General features: G+C 32.2%; 2 protein-coding genes across 3 annotated transcripts in view; one reads left to right on the top strand and one right to left on the bottom strand.

Moving 5' to 3' along the window:
- The window catches only part of LOC139513726 (5-hydroxytryptamine receptor-like), a 127,602-nt gene that overhangs the window by 98,855 nt on the left and 2,741 nt on the right, over nt 1–26,006 (top strand). The window lies entirely within an intron of this gene.
- LOC139511129 (uncharacterized) lies at nt 1,725–24,483 on the bottom strand. The gene is made up of 2 exons (XM_071297702.1): nt 24,442–24,483; nt 1,725–2,396 (listed from the first exon to the last, which is right to left on the bottom strand). The coding sequence occupies exons 1-2, from the start codon at nt 24,481–24,483 to the stop codon at nt 1,725–1,727; spliced, it is 714 nt and encodes a 237-aa protein (XP_071153803.1).

Consider the following 26,006-nt stretch of genomic DNA (forward strand, 5'->3'; position numbering starts at 1 on the left):
TTTGTAGAACCTTCTTATTTAATGTATAATTGTTATGTGTTTTAACCCTTAATATGAATGAAATATTCGTCACTGGACGTTAGAAAAACAAAGAATAATTTATCTTATAACCTTATAAGCCAGGATCTTGAATTATTGCATTGAGTTTTGCTTTCTAATTTAAACTTTAATTTATAACAACTCATTTTTTTTTTATATCTGTTTTGTTTTTTGTTGTTGTTGTCTGGGGTGGGGAGGGTGGGGGTTCATTGGTGGTCTTTCGTGTTCCTTTTTTTTTATATACAAGGTGTATTTTACCATGTACATTGTACAAACGTAAGGATATTCATTTGAACAGCCTTCCGTCTATGGTGAGTTAAGTCATTAACGATCATGCATCATTTTCTTTTATATTAAATAAATATCAAAAAAAGAAGATGTGGCATGATTGCCAACCGTCCGCAAGAGACCAAAATGACACAGAAATTAACAACTATAGGTCATTGTACGGCCTTCAACAATATTTAATTATAAGATTGTTTACTTGTAAAATTAAACATCACAATTACTTGGAATATCATTCCATGTCTTGATAAACTATCTGACATCTTTTTTTTATATTATGATCTATTCTTTCATGTATAGCATACCCTATTACCGGCGATCTATACATCTACACGATTGCAAAATTCAGTGTTTTGCAATGGCAATCGGAAAGACAGACTGAATTTTGCTGTACGTAAAAGCAAAAAATCTATTGTACCTGATTACATTACGACTGAAATCTGATGTACATTGTACATGATTGCAAAACAAAAGACTGATATATGCTGCACATGATAGCAAAAACGACTGATATATGCTGCACATGATAGCAAAAACGACTGATATATGCTGTACATGATAGCATAAAAGACTGATACCTGCTGTACATGATAGCAAAAACAAGTTATATATTCTGCACATGATAGCAAAAAAGACTGATATATGCTGCACATGATACCAAAAAAGACTGATATATGCTGCACATGATAGTAAAAAAGACTGTTAAATGCTGTAGATGATAGCAAAAAAAGACTGATATATGCTGTACATGATAGCAAAAACTACTAAAATCTGTTGTACATTGATAGCAATAACATATGTTTTGAATGGCACTCGTGAACACATATCCTATTGTATCTGTCGTAATGATAAGGCGTGTATAGGTTTACGTATGAAGGGTTCCATTTTCCATAATGATAATGTGATAGCGATTGCAACACGTTTGACATACTTCGTTTCGCGTCACATCAATTATTTTACATTGGAATTGTTTAATTTTGAACTTTCGTTTCTGCTTTGCCATTTAGAAGTGAACAAAAATCTTAATTATTTGAAAAAGATCAAAGTTAGAGAAGAATTAAAGTTCACGAAGTTGCACAGAATTTCGAACAAACAGGAAATTTGAAAACGGACGATTTACCCTGTTGTAATTGAACACTCTACAGGTGTGAAAAATAAGCATTTTTCCTAACTAATAAGTTTTAGCTGAGTTTCTGTAGTCAAACTCTGAAATAACTATGAAAACTCTTTATATTGCACATGTTATTGTCTTTTGTCGAATTTGTCAGGTAGTGGGACCCTCATATTTCTGTTTTGTTGTTGTCACAAGTACTGAGCAGGTAGTGAAACCATCAGATTGTATTGTTTGTTGTCGAACTGAGCAGTCACATTTGTTGTCTGATGTCGTATTAGGCAGGTTATTAGAACCTCTTAGATATATTGTCTGATGTCGTATTGGACAGGTAAAAGCATTCGAATTTATTGTCTGTTGGACTGACCTCATATTTGTTATCTGTTGTGTTCTGGAAGGTAATTGGACACTGTAATGTATTGTCTGTTGGACTGACCTCATATTTGTTATCTGTTGTGTTCTGGGAGGTAATTGGACACTGTAATGTATTGTCTGTTGTACTGACCTCATATTTGCTATCTGTTGTGTTCTGGAAGGTAATTGGACACTGTAATGTATTGTCTGTTGTACTGACCTCATATTTGTTATCTGTTGTGTTCTGGAAGGTAATTGGACACTGTAATTTATTGTCTGTTGTACTGACCTCATATTTGTTATCTGTTGTGTTCTGGAAGGTAATTGGACACTGTAATTTATTGTCTGTTGTACTGACCTCATATTTGTTATCTGTTGTGTTCTGGAAGGTAATTGGACACTGTAATTTATTGTCTGTTGTACTGACCTCATATTTGTTATCTGTTGTGTTCTGGAAGGTAATTGGACACTGTAATTTATTGTCTGTTGTACTGACCTCATATTTGTTATCTGTTGTGTTCTGGAAGGTAATTGGACACTGTAATGTATTGTCTGTTGTACTGACCTCATATTTGTTATCTGTTGTGTTCTGGAAGGTAATGGGACACTGTAATGTATTGTCTGTTGTATTACTAGGTAAGACATAGGTCTATCAGTTTTATCATTTGCATTTCGCTTAAAAAAATTTCGATACATCAAATAACTACTTCGCACTATATTTAGCCGCTTTAACTATTTTAATTCGAGCGTCACTGATGAGGGGTTTTTTTTGTAGACGAAGCGTGTGTCTGGCGTAAAGACAGAATTCCAATCCTGGCAAATATGATGCCACTGCTGGTAGGGTTTTCATTCCCTGAGGGTATCACCAGACTGTAGTCAGCACTTCTGTATTGACATGAATTATCACTGATATGGTCATTTTTTTACGTAAATTAACAGTTAACAAAACTGTGAATTCTTGAAACAATATGGCATTTCTACCTCAGGAATTATGGATCACCATAGCCGTAATTGGCATTTTTTTATTTGTAAAATTGGGTCCTCAATGCTCTTCTTCTTTTTACTTTATATGGCCGATTTTACTTTTTTTTATTCGAGCGTCACTGGTGAGTCTTTTGTAGAAGAAATGCGCGTTTGGCGTTAATACAAAATTCCAATCCCGGTATCTATGGTGAGTATATTTGGATAAAATAGTGTATGTATAAATAAGCAATGTCAAAATGAATGCAATTCGTATGACAATGGTTGGTATAAAACAGTTGACATTTCTAGAATGATACTTAAGTTTAAATCAACATTCAAACTAAAATTGTTCGATTTCAACCATATTCGTTTTTTGTTGTGTGTGGGTTTTTTTTTTGGTTTTTTTTATCTCAGTCATAGGTTTCTCATTGAGAAATCACTCTTTAATTGTATTCATAACCCAAATTTTGTCATGCAAAGCTATAATCCATTCTACAATAATATTACATATCATGAATATTCCAACCAAATAGTTCATCGATTTGTCTTTGTTCGGTACAATTTACAATAAAGTGCAACCTTGTCAATAAGGACATTGATGTCACTGAAAACAAAATATTGATTCTTTCAAATTATATTTTTTCCAACGGAGTAAAAGAAATATTGTTTAAGATTAGTTTAAACATATTATTTATAGTGGATTGGGAAACAAGTTTTGCAACTTATATTAATCCCTTTCCACTTTGCGGGTGCGAGTGCTGCCTTGTAGCGACATTAGCCTGTTCTTTTTCGAAATCTACAAGGGTGTCTTTAACGTGCAAGAGATATGGCTCTCTCTTAACACGGGTCAGTCATTTATCGTCCCCTTCCGACGGACTATCATCGTTTCCTCAAGACCATACTCGCAAATGGTGTCAAGGGAGAGCCTAAAATTCAGTTCCTGAAATTTTCATCCCAGAACGGGAATCGAACCAGGAACCTTTGTGTTAGTAGTCAGAGATGTTAAAGCATATATTATGAAGTATAAGAAAACTCATTACCCCATGTGTTGATGCTTTTCACACTGGGCTGTAGAAACAGAATCATATCAAGGCATTTTAATAAATTATAACATTGAATTTCAAAAGAGTTTCGATAAACAGACAACGTGATAAAATTGAGAGATTTTAAAATTGAAATGAACAACAAACATTAATAATTTGATTCTTCAGTATCGTTTATAATACAATACCTATAATATACATATTTCTCCATTGTAGAAAACCATATGATAACCTCTAAATCCCTCCTTTTTATGCCATTGGGGTACGGGTTCATTGACGTATACCCACATTTCTTTGGTAATGGGAATTTATGAATAAAGTGCATGTAATTTTTGAGAATATTGGGTATGCTCATGGTCAACGAACTGTGAATTTTAAAGCGATATATATTCTAAGGTACTAAAGGAAGCAGTCCAATAACTGATTTTGTCATTTGTGTAAAAACCAATTATGAAACTTTACAGCATTTATCTTTAATACGAATCAGTGTTGCATCGCCAACAGAAACAATTAAATTGTTATAAATTTATGAAATTATCAATAATGAGATATCGTTGAAAATGTTATTAAAACAGGAACCAATAAAGGTGATTATCCCGATTATAAATACATTAATACATGTGTCTAAGTAGACTTGACAGAAAATTCCCGATCACGGCATCTTTGAAGTTTCGATATTCATTAGTAAAAACTGCACATGCACATGGACTAATGTGAATATACAAAGTTTTGCAGTGCATACGTGGAAGTGTCTTCATGAACAACCCTCAAAGACACCAATTAAAACCGAATCGATATCTAGAGGACAACCCTCAAAGACACCGATTAAAACCGAATCGATATCTAGAGGACAACCCTCAAAGACACCGATTAAAGCCGAAAAGATATCTAGAGGATAACCCTAAAAGACATCGATTGAAGCAGAAGCGATATATAGATTATAACCCTCAAAGACACCTATTAAAGCAGAAGCGATATCTAGAGGGAATGTGGACAATTGCTTTAAGCATATGTGAAGCGCTAATGTGTGATCCAGTCTAGACAAGATACATATATAACCAAAGATCAACAAAGGTCTTATAATACCGTCTAAATATGTCCAACATTTACTGAAAGCTAGTTCAAAGTACTTATCTACTGATGTCTCCTTACAGTCTTAAAACGGCGCCTGCACTCCCAAAAAGATTGTATAACATAATCTTGTCCAATTCCCAAATGGATTTCTGTGCCGTGATTTACTAAAAATGCACAAAATACATTTATTTCATATCGGTTGAGAATAAGATTTTCTTATTGGATAAAAAGGGGTCACATGACATTCATTAATCTTCAGTAATAAATTCCATCGGTCATTAACAGAACAAAACGGACCAGAAAACCGGTTGTTAATGAACTTTTACATGATATGGACCGGTGGGGCGTGGTTTACGTCTGATAATGACCGTTGGGGCGTGGTTTCCGTTTGATATTGACTGTTGGGGCGTGGTTTCTCTGTTAATGACCGATGGGGCGTGGTTTCTCTGATTAAAAAGATGTACCTTTTATAAAACATGTTACTGCTTTTAATATAACATTTAAGTTGTTGAATTGTTAATTATATTTTTTCGTTAATTGTAAAATTAAAGAGAACTTAATTAAGAATTTATATACTGAAAAATCGCACTAAAATGAATGGCAGTATTACTGCGACTGGTCTTCACTCTTTACTATAGAAATCGTACAACTACTCGAGTTCGCTTTAGGCGTTTTGAATTTATGAGAATTTTCCAAAACATGGTTTCTCAATGAAATAAACATAATAGTTCTTGAAAAACTGGTCATTATCGTGATACATGGACTGCCCGTAGGACAGTGGTATTGACTGCGACAGCGATAATGACCTCGCCTTCGGCTCAGTCATTATCACTATCTTAGTCAATACCACTGTCCTGTGGGCAGTCCATATATCACGATAATGACCAGTTTTTCAAGAACTATTATATAAGTATAAAACCGAAACTGTTTTGTTGTAATTCAACGATCAGCGAGTCGGTGTCTTTACAATATGCCAAGCTCTTAATCGTTCCGAGTCTAAAAACATTGTGAATAGATTTATTAGAAACTCTCAAATATTTGTAATCAGCACCAAATTTTCAAAATAAAAATAATAAGGTATAAGGCGAAACAAATACTGGCCATGGTACAGAAACTTGAAGATGTGGCGGAATTAAACTCGTGGCTTTTATTTGGTTTAATTTTTGATCCCGTCCAGTGCACTTACAAATGAAAACCAATTTAGGAAAAACGTGATTCAAGATAACGAGTACAAGCAAAATAATTAGTTGAAAGTTTGTGATTATTTCATTCACAACATTGTATACGATATGTATAAGTCCTCACGTTCGTTCGTCCGCCGTGTATCATTATGTGTTTGTCAAGGTAGTATTACTTGACATTGCGATGGTATCACCTTGAAACTGGTACACTTCCTATTTGATGTGATAATCGTCTGAACATGAGTATTATCTTCTGCGTTCCAGACTTCTTTTATAACTACTCCGTAGAGGACATAATAAAAATGCTTTGAACTTCGCCAAATTTCGAATATTCCTTTTGAATTTTCAATAAAAAATAATTTATTTCAAAGGTTTCTGAATTAAATGCTTTGTTTGGCTGTTGATGGTGTTGTAAATCAACCTCCTTTTGTGAAATATGCTGATAATTTTTCAACTGTAATGGAATCACATTGCATTTATTCAATGAGATCAAATGAATCTTTTTTATTTTTAAGTTTTTGAAGTGAATCTAGGGTCTTATAAAATTTCTGAACAATAACTTGATTGACTTGTTGTTTATTCATGAACGGATTTTATCAAATTTGAAAATTCCCAAGATAAACATTGCAAATGCTTTACATTTGATGTTTTGATACATGTAGAACAAAAACCATATTGATTCGTGATTGATGCAACATTGGAAAACATAAATTGCAAAATTAATAACTTTCAACTAATTTACAAAAGCATTTTATTTCTTCATTACCGTTCTGCATCGGTTTAGAAATTGTACATTAATACAATTCTAAATCACAATGGCAATATATATTTAACAATGATGTTAAAGGACGAATGTTAAAACCTAGTGTATTGTTTGGCTCTGGTATTGCAACTCGATATAAATATCATGATAGTAATCTTATAAATGAAAACCATTGAAGAACAATAAACTTTCAAGCATCACAGAAGTGTGGTATTTTTTAATTTTACTGATTATATAATCGTATTTGAATTCCGATGATACAATTGACTTCCTATATGTTTTCTGATTGGAGTTCAAATTGAATGCGCATTGAAGATAATACATGTTAAAGCGTTAAATTATCTAAGTCAATAACCTCTTTCGTCATGTTGAAGGCGGAAATTTTTGTTGTTGTTCTAAACTGCTATATAACAAGATTGGAGTTACAAAAAAATATAAGTTATAATTTTGTACAAGGGTGATCACCTGTTTTTTTGCTAATTATATATATTTTATGTATATGTTTTTCATGTTAAGAACATACAACCCGATTCGCATGCTAAGAATGAATATAATAAGTACTAAAAGTGTAGAAACATGTAAGTACCCTCAATTTAACTTCATAACAGAACATTATTGTCTTTTAACAACCTTGACTTTTATTGCCAGGAATTTGCATTGATAGTTTTTTATATAGTTACTCTCTTTGTCCATTATATATTTCAACATTTTTTCTCAGCAAGATAATTGAAATCAAAATTCTTAGTATCTAGCTTTAACCATGTTTTTGCTGAAGCAGTATAGCCGCTATTATTTATATAATACTATTAAAATGGATAATAAAAACTTGCGAAAACCATGCAAAGGTCGTAGGTGCCACTTCTTGCAATGACTCATTATCAGATCATTTTCACAAGTATTATGCATCAAATTTCGACTTGCTACAATTCCCTGTATTTATTCGTTCAGAGACAAAAACTAAAAATATTCTTTTAATTTTGAATGTATAGAATATGCATTTGTACTTATTTTTTTTATTCCACTTACAATTACTTTGTTTATTATATTTCAAAATCATGACAAAATGCACTAGTCAATATATGAATACATGTTACGAACACAAATTTAAAAGGTTGCTAAAACCGTCAGAGAATTTGAGGGGGGGAAACAATTTGACAAATTCTTTAAATATACAAATTATGACTAACTTCCAAACTGTATGAGTTGTTGAACGGACATAACATATTCAGTAACTCAATGCATCCAGTGGATGAAAGGGCAAATTTATAATGTTTTGTTTAAATTGAATCTGGGTAAATATTGTTTTAGACCTTCCGTTTAAATTTCAAAAAGAAACAATAGGAACAGAAAAGACATACACACATCCATAAAACATAAAACCCAAACCAAAATTTGAGAAACAACAATCCCAGAATCAAACTAGATTTGTAATTGCTAGCAATAACGGATGGCACCCTCGTCCCCCCATTGCCAGGATAAAGGCAGTAATTTTGAAATTTCCAAAGTCAAAGAACGTATCTACACATGGAAATTATGATTTTTGTAAAGTTTTATTAAGTTTGGAGCATTTTGAAATTTTTGACATTTTAGTCATTTCCATGGTTACGGCGGCCATTTTGAAATTTCTAACTCCAAAATGCAATTCAGCCCTTGCCAGTTATCATTTCTGTAAAGTTTCATCTAGTTTGCAGCATTTTGAATTTTTTGAAATTTTTGATATTTCTACTGTTTCCATGGTTACAGTAGATAATTCCAAAATTCTAAAAGCAGGCATCTCATTGCCATATGTCATGTTATATATCAATACAGTTTCATTGATCTCTATGCAATATTCTTAAAGAAAATGCAGCTTTATATGTATTTGTCCATAGGCTCAATGTTAAACATTTGCCCTGTTTCCATGACAATGGCGGCCATTTTGGAATTTTTAAATATTGTCTTGACATCTAGGCATACCAAGGAACATTTCCATAAAGTTTCATCCAGCTAGGTCTTATAATGAAAGATTTAGAATTTTGAAAATTTTTCACTTTTTTGCAGTTTCCATGGAAACGGCGGCCATTTAAAAAAATTCCAGAGTCAGATGCACAACTTCACATGGGGGTCCTCATTATGTTATAGTTCCAACATTATTGGATCACTCAATTCTTAGAAACACGATGGACAAAATGTGTGGAAGAATAATAAAAATAAGAAAAAAAAGAAACGTAGAATAACAATACGTCACCCCAACTCCGTTGAGGGTGCCATAACTATTTATTGGAATATTAAAATGAGCAGATGTGGTATGTTTGCCGAAATGATAACTATCCACCAGGGAACAACAGACTACGATGTCAACAACTCAAGGGCACTGTGTGACCGTCAACGAGATTAGAAATCATATTACGCTATAATAGAAAGTCATTTAACAGTTGCCTCTATGCATTATTTTTCAGATGTTACCATAATTTTTGTTTGTTTGGGAAATTAAGGCAAATAAGAACTGGCAACCTTACATAATAGTCAACATAGAAATGATATACATTCGAATTGTAATCAAAATACATATGTTGAAGTATTTGAGTTGAAGGTCCACCCATTTGCCACTTAACGTATTTTTTTTTAGCAACCAACAACTTTAAATCAATCAATCGATGTACCACATGTTTGTTCCGATCAGTTTAAATCAGGGAAAGGATGACAACTCTTATTCACTGAATACTCAGTGTATATTCGTGCTGGATTTTTGTGAGGTCTTTTAATTGAACGATTTACCATTAAAAAAAGGATTATATCCTTAATTCTGGAACCTTTCTAAACAAAAAATGATTGCAATGGTGATTGGTAAATGAACTGAAAATGCGACATTAGAACGTTTGTTCTCTCCTGACACTTAAATTAGAATGCTGTATTCAGAATGGTGACAATCTCTAATAATACTGACGTTTATCTAAACTGCATTCAATTCATGTTCTCATCCAGAGGTGACTCCAATATAGATAAATCCGGCTTGTGACCAGGTGGCAGGGCGGTTGGTCCGGAGGAGGGTGCTGCCAACCTCGCAACCAAACGTCACATTAAGAATGACTTTTAAAAATGTTCAAAATCCAAGACCCTACTTAGTTGTAAGACTAACTTAAATTAAATTTTAGGTGGGGTAAAGTTGTCGTTTATAAACAACGTCGAAAATCTTTCATTTTTTTTTTAAATTGGTTTAAATCCAATTATTTTTAATTTCATAATGTTTAACGTATTAATTGTATTAAGTTCAGAATGTCAGGCTGTCGCTTAAACAACAACAAAAAAATGTAACCATTTTGTGTTGTTTATAGTATATGCAGCTTAAACTGTCTGTCAGTCATGTGAACTATTCTGTTCACTATAATTGGTTCCCTTATCAAGTCAAAATATGAAGTTTATTCGCCAATCGTTCAACTAATAACAGTTTTCCTCCGAGTTACAAGTGTACTTAAATATTGATTTCCAGGACACTATTAGCCCACTTTCTCTTTCATTACTCACGTTTTACTATTTCTATTACCATCAGTATGTTATGATAAAGATTTATATATATATATTTATATCAGTTCCCAGAAGACTGATAAAATGTTTTGTTGAATATTTCAATTCCCTTTTATTTGACTATCTCCTTTTTTCTCGATTTGGGTTTTGCCGATTAGTTTATTTATTATTTAAAATAATTACGTTTGCAGATACTAAATTACTTTGAACGCCATAGTGAAATGTTCTTCACATTTGTAGCAAGCATTTAACACACAAGAAGGTATGGGTAATATTATATATAATTCATACTATTTGGAATCCCATCGGTTTGGATGTCAGACATAAATCGCGTGAGCATTCGATACGATTCGAACAAAAACATAAAATATGATTCTTTTTGTTTCAAACATTACTAAAAGCAGTCAATTTGGTTGTATTTTTTCAAAAATAATCTAGACATATCGCAAATGTTTCATTGGATTGCCAGTCAATTATTCAAGATCATTTGAATCCGTATTCATGCGACATTTAGTCAGTCAACCATTTACTGGCCTGATATGCCTTACGTATGTACTGAGCATGTTCAGTTGTAAAAAGAACAGACTATCAACAACGCGGTTTGAAACTGTGAAACAATGGAGCCAGGGGGAAGAACAATATCGTTGACTGTTAAGACCAACACAAAATCATTCATACACAAACCTATGAGAACAAAAACGTTATTTCCTTCTTTCTTTTAATCTACGACCAAAAAATCATAGAGACATACAAAAATTTAAAAAGCGATGTTCAACGAGAGGGTGTGCTTTTCTGTGCATTTATATTTATATCTGTGTTTTATCGGATTATACAAATAGAGGGTTTTAGCTGTCAAATTTATTTTCACCAACTTGACTCACATTTTCATATTTGATTTATAACAAACTAAATATATACGTATATAAGAATTTTCAAAAAAGTCTAAAATAAATATTTGGCAATGCATGGACTCGATGATATATCGTGTTATTTGAATCTAGACCCCATCTTATGAAATTGAATTCAACAAACGAAAATCTTACTAAGTTCATACGTTCATTGTTTAAACATTCAATTTTCATCATGAGAAATAATGCTTCGTAGCTTAGTTTTATAGTGGATAAAGGCGTTGAAATATGTACATTTTCAGTATCAAATACATAAAGCACGAAAAAACCATCACAGCGCCTTAGCCAAAATTGAACCCCAGAAGAAAATTGTTTTTCACAGTTTTGTGATGTTTAATTATATGTCGCAGACGCAAAAGTAGTTTTTGTTCAAACGTGTTAACAATTAAAAGTCTTCTCAAGGTTAGTTTTATTAATGGAAAAAAATAATAATGAAACAAAAAAGAAATATTAAAATGAAACCTTGGCATTTGAAATGTCAAGCGTTATGATTTTTCATACAAAACATAAACAAAATTTATATTTGAATGCGGCCATTACATAAATCTTGAACATTTGTTTCAAGAATATCTTTGAATTAAAGGTACCAGGCTTAAAATTTAGAACGCCAAAAAATCTTCGTCTAAAGCTTATTGTATAACAACCTTTTTAAATGATTTTGATAAACTGATCTAGATAAGCAGGAAAAAATTGAAGGGTCAGTGTGCTTGTTTTTGATATATAAATGATTTAAAATTTGGCGGGAAATAATTCTCTCTAGATTTTTCTCACATTTAACACTGGCACCTTTTTCTTCCAAAAATAACGAAAACATTACTAGGGTTTTATAATATTTTCAAATATGACTTTTGAAATTACATGTTATAAAATCATGAAAGGAAAAGTATGGGTTACCGGGCAAAAATTTTGAATTGCATTACATGGATAAAACCCGAGGATTCCGAATATCTGGCAAAAATTCGAAAACAAGAGGAGCGAACTTCCTTAAAAAAGATTTCATTGAACTGATTTACAAAAATAAACAGCATAAAATGCAACAGCAGTAACTACTGAGAAGAAGATTGACGAGGACCTTTTCGTTGAAATGTAACACGTATCATGTAACATAAAATGTGGGCTTTTTTTACACGTGAATAATTCAGCTATTTTTTATTTATTTTTTTCTTTGTTTTCAAAATTCCAATAGGGAACATACTTTTTATAATTGTATAAATAAACCAATTTATCAAGACGTTTCGGCCATTGGCCTTCTTCAGTTCTTTATTTTTCCTCTCAACTACATGGCTGACATTTTGTTTTCAATCATTGAAAAGATGTTAACAATTACGTATTATTTTTTTAAGGTAAATTTGTCATTCACATTGCCGATTGTAATAGGGGTGTTATTTTTTTCTTACAAATAAAGGTTCTGTTATATTCATTTGTTTGAAATATTTACATACTAACTTTAAGAGAAACTTGCGTATTATTTTTTTAAGGTGGCTCATGGGTACAAAAATTTTAGCAAAAAATTAAACCTTTATTTTTTCATTACAAATTTTATTTATTACACTATTAGTTGTAACTTTATGATATGGTACAAAAAATAACCCAAAAAATTGATTTGGTTTGGCCCCAAATGAATTTAAAAATTGAAAAAGCTCCAAATTATCTCCCTTTGGTGCATACATGCCATTTTTTGGCCTTAAATTTGAAATATCTTTTTTAACTCATCGGTGACCTATATTTTTTATTATTATTTTCAAATAAGCTGTACATAAACTAAATAATTGTAAAATTTAAGTGATTTCTTATATTAGGTTATTTTTTTATATCGATATTTCCTCTTTTTCTCCTATTAGTTCAACAGAAAAAAAGGACATTAACAAAAATGTATGCTTCTTCCAGAGGCAGATTTTAGCTAAAATGAACGGTGACCCCATTTTTTTATTTCATTTTTCTTTTAAGTATATGATAAAGTTCATTTATGAAAAAATATAGCGAAATCCTATATTAGAAAAAAAAAATCCTTAATACCCATGGTTGGTTGAAGGAAATATACAAAAAAGCAACAAAATATGTCATGTACATAATTACAAAATCAGTTTTTTATTCAATGCATTATCCGCCGATATAACGAATTTTCATGGCAGTTGCAATGCAAATGCATTGAATAAAAAACTGATTTTGTAATGCCCGCGTCACACTGTCCCGATTTTTACGCCGATGGCAACACGATAATGGAAATTTTCAAAATCGGGACTGATCGTATCAAGATCGGGCTATTCGTAGTGTCATCTTTAACCATCGTTGAACCATCGGCCACTTTTTCTAGCCTTCGGGGAAAACTTCGGGAAGGGTTCTAAATTTTTTAACATGTTAAAAAATCCCCGAAGGTGCGTCCGATGTTGAGGGTTCGTATTGAGTTCGTATCACCATCCTCACCATCGTAATGTTACCGGGAATGCATCTTTGAACATCGTATTGCATTCGTGTTTCCATCGTTTCCATCGGACAGTTTTGACATTACGATGTCTACACGAATGAATCACGAAGCTACCCGAAGGTCTTACGATGGCAACACGACTTCATGAAGACCTCGTAATCCCGTCGTGTTGCCATCGAATAAAAGTACGAAGGCGACAAGATGGAACTACGACGGCAATAAATCCAGCTAAATGTAAGTTAATTTTCGCGCTAAAATACATTTAAAGTACTATGCGCGATATTCACTGGTCAGTCTAATGCGACAGTTAAGAAAGACGTTCACAAAACATGGAGCTCATATCATATGATTCTATGAGAACAAGAAAGGCGACAGCGTTTTTTCTATTAATTCAAATGGAACAAGAAGAGCAGCTATTACAGGCTCAGGATTTACTTTTACAAGTAAAATATTATTTTTTGTCAATTTTCCATATCAAGTAACATAATGAAAATCATAAACGCGCCTCGTACACCAATACTGCAGGTACACGTATATAGGGAAACCAACTTTTCTTCAATGTTCTAATCTTTTATGTATCGTCTGTGTTGTTGTCACACGAATGTTTACTCCATAACCATTTTGTTTTTCTATATGTCATATTTTGCCGCATTTGTTGCTTTCTCCACATCCTTTCTTTTGTCTATATTATTATGATATTCTCCTGGAAAGAGCTCCTTTTGAATAAAAGGGATCAACGAACCCATTACCTTACCTTTAAGATAGATCAGTAAACATGGGCATAATTAGGGGTGATTATTCAGACTAGTGCACACATTTTACAGTTCAAACAAGGCAATGCCGAGCGTGGCATCCCCTCGTATGTAACATATTGGGGACAAATATGGACACTATATTTGTATATAACCCATGCAGAAAATGGTAAATTGAATATGCATATTTGATACATAAAATATTTTTTTTAGAAATCAAACCAAACATTCAGTAACTGGAAATACCTTTAATATTGTCTTTAGAACCAGCAGGTAAAAAAATGAGCAACCAATTTCCTGTGTATTATGCCATTTCAAGGAGAAAAAACAAGTCCATATACATGACCTTGACCTTTGGCCTTGAACGTAAAAAATGTCAGATCATTACAAGGAGGAACAATATACCAAATGTGGTTAAATTGTTTTGAAGCATATTGGTTTTAGAGTGTCCACAAGGGTGATATTGACTTGTATTACAATTGCCACTGTGACCTTGACCGTTGAACTTTTAAGTCAATAGCGCTTAAGATATTCTTAACGAGTAACACCATACCAAGTTTTGAGCATTTTGGTTCTAGAGTGTCCATAACAATTTTATCTACACGCAACTTACATGTAGTTGGCGAGGAGATAATAAACTAAGTTTTAATAGAATTAGACAAAAAGATCGATTTCCCGCCATGTATGGCAGACTTGTACAGAAACTATATATGTTGTCGAAATTCTGTTCGTATCACAAAACGCGTGATGCCTTCGGCATATAACTTAAATGCATCGTAAGCTGTACACGACGTCTTTTAGACATCGTATGGCCATCGCGCCATCATCGTAATCCATCGTGTAGCCTTCGTAATCCATCGTGTAGCTTTCGTGATCCATCGTGTACGCTTCGGCTGAGATATGAAGCTAAATACCCGTCTTCGGTTAACCTTCGTATGTCCATCTTTTGCTATCGTATATAATTTCGGCACCATCGTATAAACTTCGTTATTCATCGTACTTGCTTCGGTCACTTTTTGGTATTTTAACGAGATCGGGACCAACTTCGTACGAACTTACAATTTTCGCATTCGGGTGTCCATCGTATATAAAAATCGGGACAGTGTGACGCGGGCATAATTATGTACATGACATATTTTGTTGCTTTTTTGTATATTTCCTTCAACCAACCATGTCAATCTCCTGTCTTTACAAATTGAATAAACAGCCATGGAGTATGATGACTTCATCTGTGAATGTTACAATTTAAATGTTTTTGTAACATTTTCTGGCAAAAATAAATGATTTTACGGTTTTCCATTACAAATGCAAAATTTGTAATATTCTTTTATACTTAGTTACAATGTATCCCGCCATTTATACAGTTAGATACACATTGTCCAAACATCTCTATCGAAACAACGATCGCTGGGTCTGCAATTTTTTTTTAATCAGTCACAGAATGCTTAGCAGTATCCGTATCAAAATTACGCTCGTTTTGTTGTGTTTAATGTACTAGTTTTACGGTGAGTAAAGTTGGTACAGACGTCTGACTAGGCCTTTAAAAACCAACCGAATTTACATTGATGTATTCAAAGATACCTACCAATACATCAATTTCATTTGAAAACGATGACTTATTTATACATTTCCTAGCTATCAGACATACAATTGACATCTTAATTAGATGTTAACGACATGAATCATTCTTAAGAATCAGATTTAAAGATCAGTACATAGTTTTTACAGACAGCTTAACTGAAGATGAATATATATAAATCATTGACACGAGTTGTATATAAATTATTGACATACATACACCAATGTTATAGTATATATTCGTGAAATAGTACCCAATTGATATATTTGACATGTCAAAAGAGTGGCCCAAACCTGCAGCACGTACGTCTGCATACACCTGTGTATTAAAGGATACTCAGAGACATAACCAACTACGTGAGCGTATCACAAAACTGTGTATCCACTGCGATCACATAGAAAATAAGCTGCAGAACCCCCTGACGAGGCCCCTGCTGACTGACAGTCAGATGTAAAGGCCTTCAACATCTTAATAACTTTTTAGTTTGATTGTTTGTTACTTTGTTGAAATCTTGCATTTTTATTCATTGTAATTAAACGGACCTGGTTTGATGAACGACTGAGCCAAATAGTTCTATTAAAGGTTTTGAATGATATTAATTGTACTTTTTATTTAAATAGTGTCTTTTGGATACTGTCATTGAAATAGATAAAATCCGTGTAACATCAACATGTATCTTGATATTTAAATATTTATTCTATCCATATAGTAAAAACTATGTTTAAATAATACATTGAAAGTATTGGAAACAAAACATGATAATTGAAACAGACATCAATACAAGGTTAAAAGTGCACATTAAATCAACCCCATTGTATTTGTATCATGTAGAATACAAGGATTATACCAAGAAACACGAATTAAAACATAATAAAGAGAACAATTACTCGTTCATTTTCTTGGAATTGGAAATGTTTGACCCTTTAATAAATTACTGACTCGTATTTATTTCCTATTAGGGTATGATTTATTTGGACGACATGTATCTTGACGACTTAATCATTGTCAGTTATTGTACAGTAATCATTATACTAATATACATGATGTTTTTTATTTCCTTATTCCTCAAGTTGTATTTCCATTTATGTATACTGAGGCAAAAAAAAAAACGAGCATAAAAAAGCAAACAACAATCTACAAACATTACACAGAAAATGCTACGCAAAAAGAACTTCACCAAAAAACTGGGGCTGATATAAACATTCTCCGGAAGAGTAAGCAGTAGCTTTTCTATCAGCGACATGCCAGCAGTACTCGTCATATTGTCAAAGATACAATTGAAAATATTTGTGAGTTCTAAAAATAATCTTAAAATACCTTTTTTAGAAAACACTTAGAACTTTATTCAAGAACTAGGTAGAAATAAGCGACTGCAATATTTATTATAGTCACAATCATCAATATAACTTTTAACTTCAAGTTCAGGAAATATATCGCTTGGTATGGAGGTATTCAGAAACTCATTCATGGAAATTAGTCATGAAATACCGTGAACCTTATCAAAATAGATGTAAGAAGATGTGGTATGAGTGCCAATGAATCAACTCTCCATCCAAGTCACAATTTGTAAAAGTAAACCACTATAGGTCAAAGTACGGTCTTCAGCACGGAGCCTTAGCTCACACCGAACAGCAGGCTAAAAAGCACAGTTGTTTATCAGTATAATATCAAATTTTTTTAAAAAGTAGAAAAATATTCAGGGGTAAACTATTGTATTACTACCATAGTAATATTATATTTCATATTTTTGATTTACAATAATCAATTATACAAAAAAGCTTTGTTTTCAAACATCCATTCAAGTTTTTATGATATTGAATTTACTTAAGTTTTTGTCTGCAACACATACAATCCTTCAATATTACTGTTAATAGCTTCTCATTAAATATTAATTCCATCAATTAAAAAACAATAATTAATATTTACACTGTGAATCATTAGGTACGTAAAAAGCTTTTGGCTATCAATATTATATTGATCTATATTGATATGGTTACTCAAGATGGAATAACAACAGATCAGACGTACTAATTGTTAACCCCATTTATACTGAACCATCGCTATCCATGCCTTAACACTTTTAATTTCATCGTTTTACTTGCTATTTCGACCTTTTGTCAATTTGCCTTATATTTATTTCACAGCAAGGCTATCTTCAAGTCTTTCGGTGTTTACTTTAAATTTTAAGTATCAAAGCTCATTTTGTGATCTTTGATAATCTAACAATTATGGGTTTTTTTCTAAACAGATGAGCACGTTTTAAAACGCTAAAAGATATCTTAACACACCATGTTTGATCTTTTTTTTTTAATTGGGGTTTATCCAAAAATATCATTACAAACTGGGAAGCAAGGTCCTCCGATGCAAAAACGTACAAAACGAGTTAAAACTCCATTTAGAGGCAAATATAAGCGATCGAATAGTCCGCGATAGGTTAAAAAAAAACGTATTGTATCAAAATTATAAGATGTACAATTGTTGGCCTTATTCTATTGATATTTATGGGTTGTTCTTTCCTGTAATGACATCGAAAGTGAAAGAGGAAAGTTTTATGTAACAAGTGGGAAAAGGGAAATGGTATTAAACCTGCACAATGTCAGGAAAACACATAATGGTTGTATTGTATCAGAGTAGTCACGTATCCATAAACAATAAGGAAGTGGTGACAGGCGGACGAAAATTTAACAAAATAATATATTTTTGTTTTTCTCTGAAATGGTAACTATATATAGAATAATGGCATTTTTGTTTTTGATACTGACTTATCAGCAAGAATATCAAGCGAGCCCGCTAGTGCGAGCTGTTATTTTCGAGCTGATGAAAATTGTCTGTTTTCGTTGTTGAGAATATGAAGTAAAATGCAATAGTGAGTCAAACTATTTTTACGTGTATAAAACTTTGGGTAAGTCGTTCGGTTGTATCATGGTATAAAACTTTGGGTAAGTCGTTCGGATGAATATATCATGGAAGTATATAAACTTTGGGTTAGTCGTTCGGTTGTATCATGGAAGTATTATATTGACAATATCGCGTATAAAACTTTGTGTTAGTCGTTCGGTTGTATCATGGAAGTATTATATTGACAATATCGCGTATAAAACTTTGGGTTAGTCGTTCGGTTGTATCATGGAAGTATTATATTGACAATATCGCGTATAAAACTTTGGCTTAGTCGTTCGGTTGTATCATGGAAGTATTATATTGACAATATAATACTTCCATTGTTGTATGAATGAAGTCGCGTGCATAAACTCTGAAAGCTGGAATAAGAACAAGTTAAATTGTATTAGTTAAACCATGGAAGTATTATATTGTCAAACATATGCATGTCTTTTTTGTTTGATGGTAACCAATTCAAAGGGCTAACAATGCTTTCTCAGTTTTCTAGCTTGGTTTTCAGCGAGTTATTTTTGAAAAAAGTTTGATAAAAAATGAAAACATTTAGATATGGCTCCACAATTAATGTCACTTAATGTAATGCTGTGAACGGTATGTCTCATGTGGGTTAATTAACATGCAGATTAATAAACAATTGTGAAGGAAACTTCACACAATTATTTTATCCATTTAATAGTATTCATCTTTTTTGGGTATCGACCTTTTATATTATGGTAGGCATTTTTGTTTTTTATTGTATGTTAGTACTTGAATCTAACACAGTGTATGTTTTATGTTTTTGTCTTTGATTTGTTTTAATTACCATGCTGAATGTACAGCGCCTTAGAGTAATTTTTATTTTTTATATAGGGCGCTCTATAAATTTTCATTATTATTATTAATGATAAAGAAAAAAGTTGATTATTAAAATTATAAATTATCTAGATCTATCTAATATTAAAAAAGAAGATGTGGTATGATTGCCAATGAGACAACTCTCCACATGATACCAACATGACACAGAAATTAACAACTATAGGTCCGAAATGACAATGTGAAAAAATCAAACGAGAAATCTAACGGCCAAATTACAAAAAATGAACGAAAAACAAATATGTAACATTAAAACAAACGACAACCACTGAATTACAGGCTCCTGACTTGGGACAGGCACATACATAAATAATGTGGCAGGGTTAAACCTGTTAGTGGGGTCCCAACCCTCCTCTAACCTGGGACAGTGGTGTAACAGTACAACAAACAAAAAAAAACTAAAAAAATCAATTGAAAAAGGCTTAAATCATCAGATGGATAAAAAGACAAATATTACAAATACAAGTGAACGTCGACAACAACAACTAAAAGACACTGAGAGTACTCGCAGTTACTGACAGACAATTCAAAGCCACTGACAACTAATAAAAAAAAATCATGAGTCTAAGACTAAATTATCAATCAGTGCACATCCAACATCCTATGGATTTAGTTGAAAGACGTCATATACGGTCAGAGAAAAAAATGACCTTGTGTAGTTTTCCCTAATCTTAGGAAACAAATACATAAATAGTATAATTACTATAGCAGATATCTGAAATCTGTAAAGTTGTAAAATTTTAAATATATTTTACTATAATAGCAAGACATAAAAATGAGGGTATATCGGACAGGGGCAGACATTTAACCTTGCATTAAGTCATTAACGACCGCACGTGACTGCGTACTTGTACATCCCGAACAGTTTAACGAACGCCCAACTTTGGCAAGGGTTTTATTGCCAGTCGAAAGAAAGCAAAAAGTGACATATTTCTATGGGGGCCTGCGGTCATATGACAGATACAAAAGGTTTGAAAAATGCAAACAGCACTTAATACATTGCATGTGTCTGAGGCGTTTTTCTGGATTACCTTTTAAATATCTTGAGCCCTCAAAGCCGAATATTTGAAAGCCAATGATTTTAAAGAAAAGGACATAAAACAATATCCAAATACTTCTAAGCACAACTTTCCTTGAGGGAGTTGATACCTTAGTTTCTTAATCATTTATACATTTTTCCAATACTTGACCACATTTGTTGACAGTCTTGCTGTAAAGCGGAATAACTCTGGCTGTTTTTCTGTAACTGTCAAGATAGTCAACTGCTTAATAACATATTCGACTAACTGCTCTCGTCGTTAAGAACTTAATTCCTTTCTCATATTTCATTGCTTTTTTATAAACATTGTCGTTTCTTCTGTGTGATGATAAAAATAAATCAACGCGTAAATCTATGTTAATAAAAAAATATTAAAAGACTAAACAAAAGGTATCGGTCTGGTAACAAACTGACACACTGCTTACATAATTCCGGAAAATTTTAGGTTTAGAATTTATTTCTAAAATTTAACGAGGGGAATGACAGACTGCATCCTTGTTACGTGTATTAAGTTTGTAATTAGTTTTTTCATTATAATTTGTTTATTTTATTTTTATTTTCCCCCTCTGTGATGATTAAATACACGGGTATGTATTTTCAGCAAGGGAGATCATTATACAGACATGAAAATATATTAAATTAAAGTAACGTGTAAATGATTTGATGAAGTCTAATTGGTTTGTCAATATCTGATGATTATTTCATTGTTTGATCGTTGTCTGGAAATGATGAAATTTATCTTATGTTCAATAGTAGCTAACAACATGGTATAAATTAGAACAAATCGTTAATTGTCTCACCTACAAATGGTGGTACTATATATATAATACATCTGTTATAGTATGATGAAACAACAGAACAATTCGTCAGTTGACATACTGTCTTAATAAAAACATAAAGTTTTACTAAACCTCATAAGATAATTCTTTTCAAAATATTGGGCATATTTCTATTTTTATCTCTTTGTTCAGTTCGCTCAAGGTTTTGGTTGGTTAACCTTTTTTTTTTTAAAAAACAACGCGTTATAAATTTCATACGTCTGAAGCGGTTTTCTGGATTTTTCTTTAAAATCAGGAACGTTCAATGCCAAATATTAGAAAGCTAAGGATGTATAAGAACCAAAATACCCTATCAAAAAGGACATAAAAAATAGTTAATCAATCCAAGGCCAATTTGCCCGAGTATTTGAAACCTTAGTTTTTAAATAATTACAAAATTCATTTAATTAAACAGACAGTTTTCGTACCCTTTCATATTTTTTATCACTGCATGAAAATACCGTTTTGAATTGTTTTACCGTTTTATCATGTCAGGAACTTTTAAGGCCAACTTTACAGTTTTGGTTGTTCTCGTTGTAGAAGAAGGAACCTCAACTGATATTGTATAGTTTGTCTTTCTATGATGAGATGTAACACTATTATTTCAGGTTAGGGTGAAGGTTGGCGCCTGATAAAACGTTGTTCACTTTTACATATTTTGACTTCGATGGAGAGTTGGCTCATTGGCACTCGTACCACATCTTCTTATATCTAAATACTCTATAATTGCTTACATCCTCGCCCTTCGGGCTCTATATTTGCTGTCTCATTAATAATCTGGATTTTTTTTCAATAAATAAAGCGTTTTAAAAAGTCATATACACGTGCGTGTAAATATTGTTATATGTTAATTTTTACTTCGATTTTTATATCTGATAAAATAAATTTTGTTATCTGAACATACACACATCGTTCTATAAAATATTTTTATTTTTCGGAATATTGTAAAGATGACAGTATTTATCAGATGTTATTCAATTCTATAATTTGATGATATTTAACAACTTTTGTATTTTAGAAGGAGTGTGTCGTGACACATATATTCCATAACCTTCAACCAAATTCCATGACCTTCAACCAAATGATAAGATCTGTTAAACTTTCCAAGAGATTATAACACATTTCCCTTCAAGAAAATTTCTTTCAGTTTTTCTTGTTCGTAGCAACCCCACTATGAAAAATAATGAAAGTTTGAAAATGTATGAGCATTTCGACTTCATTACGATAAACAGCTGCAAGCAAATCAAGGCAGTGGTAAAAAAAACCTCCAAAATGCCCAATGTGTTAATGGTTGATGCAATATACCTGGGTAAGAAAAGCCGTTGTGTTTTAATCATTTTGGCATTTGATGAAACACAACACTGTTTCTTGGCGAAAGACGTAAAACCTTTTCTCCTCTATTAGATCATGGCTGGCTAAAAGATATAAAAGTCAACAAGACAATTATTATCCCTATAAAGTAATATAATCATATTAAAACTATACTCAATAGAAAGTTCTGAAAAAGATAAACATTTCCAAAGTTTCAAATGTAAAAAAAAACTTTTTCTTGAAGCAGAATTTTTAAAATTGAATGTCTAGCCACTATGTCCAAACGTAATTTTTGTCCATTCCTTAGGTGAAACATGTTGTACAAATACTAAATGTGCATTTATAATACAAAACTAAAATATTTATAAGATAAAAACTATAACTTCATACAAATGGCTAATGATGACCTTACATTTTTTTTTTCGGAAAGCATTCCCTACATGTCTAGCCATTATGTCCAAGGGCGTCATTTTGACGTCTTTGCACAGTGGCGTCTTTTTTACAAATACACACTATTTACAAACTGTTTAGGCAGTTAAAATGATGCCGGGAAATGTTCATTCCAAAATGGTCTGCAGAATCATAATAACACTCAGATTAGAAAAACACACAAACATAAAGAATAAACCCTTTCATAGACATAAGGGAAAGGGGTGATAGGCCGAGGGATAATTTCTTATGGACAAAAGTTTTCACGCAAATCTAAAACACCTTTATAGATAAGAAACCGATTTGAATCCGAGGTACAAGGGTCTTATAATTTTTAAAGAATTAAATAAATACGTATTTGTAAAATAAAACCATCAGTTCCAAAAAAGATAGAGAAATAGTCTGAAAACTCGCACAGACACATACAAATATTGGACAAAAGTGAGTTCAATCTATAAAAAAACCATTTCAACTAAAATCCTTATAAAAAGAAACATTGCTGAATTATTATATGACCGATTTTTATGAAATAAATACCATAAGTGGTTATGATCAATTTGTCAAAAAATGTTCAGCTATATTTTTGTTTTCATGTGTCCCTCCGGCAGCAAGATTTTTTTTAAAGGTTGCTATGTATCCTATCCAAAATAAAATTGGAAAAATTTGCATTTGTTTTCATCTCATTACAGATCAGAAAATAAAAGCGATCCTTACTTAATTGCCTTACATGTATACATGATAAATTTTGAAACATTTCGTCAGCTTATTGTATTTATTTGATAAAAGTCGATTGAGTAGGTTCTCCGCTCTTGATAACAAAATGTCAAAGTAGGTATATGGCGTCACATTTGTCAATTATACATGTTACGTCTTGCGACGCAATACCGTGCGTAACGTCTGTGTCTAATATTAACCCCACAAGGTTGAATTCAAGTGCTCCGAAAGGTCAAGCAGATAATTCTCTGCTAGCGTTATCCATATTGTTTCTCATGATAATTTAAATCTGGTGACAAGTCATAACAGAGGAGTGTGTCGTGACACATATATTTCATAACCTTCAACCGAAGGATAATAAGATCTGTTAAACTTTCCACGAGATTATTACACATTTACCTTCAGGAAATGTTGTTTGAGTTTTTTATTGTTTGTAGCCATCTTCGCTAGCCAAGGGTTACGCGAAGATGGTTTGTAGCAACCCCACTATGAACAAAAACGAAAGGTTATACAGGCCTTAAATTAAAGCACAAAATTGAGAATGGAAATGGGGAATGTGTCAAAGAAACAACAAGCCGACCATAAAACAGACAACAGCGAAAGGTCAGCAACAGGTCTTCAATGCAGCGAGAAATTCCCGCACCCGAAGGCGTATTTCTAAGCATATATATTTATTTATTATGTAAGGCAAGATGTTGTCCTATAAATGATTGTTCCAAGCCAAGATAATATAACCATGTCCCAAAGACACCAAATTGTGTCTCCATATATGAAAAATAACCAGAGAAGGACAAGTTTCCATTTAAAATGTTGTCCCTATTTAGACATTATTTCATTGGTGAATATGTGTCTTGTGAAAGCGAATCTTTTCAAGGTAAAACATTGTGTATATTGAGACAATATTTCATGTTAAAATGGATTGCCTTGTAATTTATCTCATGAAATGGGGGTCACACACAACTATTTTTTTTAATTGATAATATTATTCAATTGTTTTATTTGATTGAATATAACAAACAAACCTGCATTATAAATTTATGCAGTCATCAATAAGATCATGGCGATGCACATGATTCTCATAAAATGTATTGAAAAAGTTCCAGAAACAATTTTACAAGGAAGATATAATTAGATTAAGAAATATTTTATTAGACATTATTTCACAGTGTAAAATTATCATGGACAGAATGTCAATGTAACACAGGCTCCTGACTTGGGACAGGCACATACATACATAATGTGTTGGGGTAAACATGCTAGCGGGATCCCAACCCTCCACAAACTTGGACCATGGTGTAACAGGACAACATAAGAACTACCGACAATATTTTATATGTAGTTTTGTCCATCGGACAATATTTTATGCGGGTACTGATACATGTATACACCTTTCACTTACACATGCAGTAAATACTTGTGTGTTGTTACAAATGGAAAGTTCACAAAAGTAAAATCAAAGTCTTTTCTTTGAAAATATTTATATATATACCTTATACAAATGCTTTATGTTTGTATACTATAAAACAATAGCTTAGGGTGATACACTGCAATATTCCAACCCACTTGCTCAGTCGTCGAGTGCAATATTAACCGCGAACTTTTAATGAAGATATTCAGATATTAATTATTGTGATCAGGACTTTTTCTAAACAATTATTTCATTTTTTTTAAATGAGTATTAATTACGTCTGAACTTTCTCTTAAATACAAAACTTATAATATATAAATAATTACAAAGTGAGAGCATGCTGTATCACAGATAATATTCTAATGATAATAGCAACTAAAATTTTCACACTCATTTTTCCATTACTGAGAAATGTTATATTACGTTTTAATGCTATTACTTTTACACTGGCGATAGATAACGTTTTGCCCATCAACTTTTAGGAAAGATCTTACATCGAATGATACCAAACATATACCTGTGGGGAAGGATGCTGGAAATCGATCATATTCTTATC

This window comes from Mytilus edulis, chromosome 2 (genome assembly GCF_963676685.1).
Source record: "Mytilus edulis chromosome 2, xbMytEdul2.2, whole genome shotgun sequence".
In the NCBI taxonomy this organism is placed as follows: domain Eukaryota; kingdom Metazoa; phylum Mollusca; class Bivalvia; order Mytilida; family Mytilidae; genus Mytilus; species Mytilus edulis.

Excerpts from the sequence above, each read along its gene's own strand:
- LOC139511129 (XM_071297702.1), bottom strand. The coding sequence starts at position 24,483 with ATGGCTACAAACAATAAAAAACTCAAACAACATTTCCTGAAG. Across the intron at positions 2,397-24,441 it reads TCAAACAACATTTCCTGAAG|TGTCCCATTACCTTCCAGAA; the intron begins GTAAATGTGTAA and ends AATACATTACAG.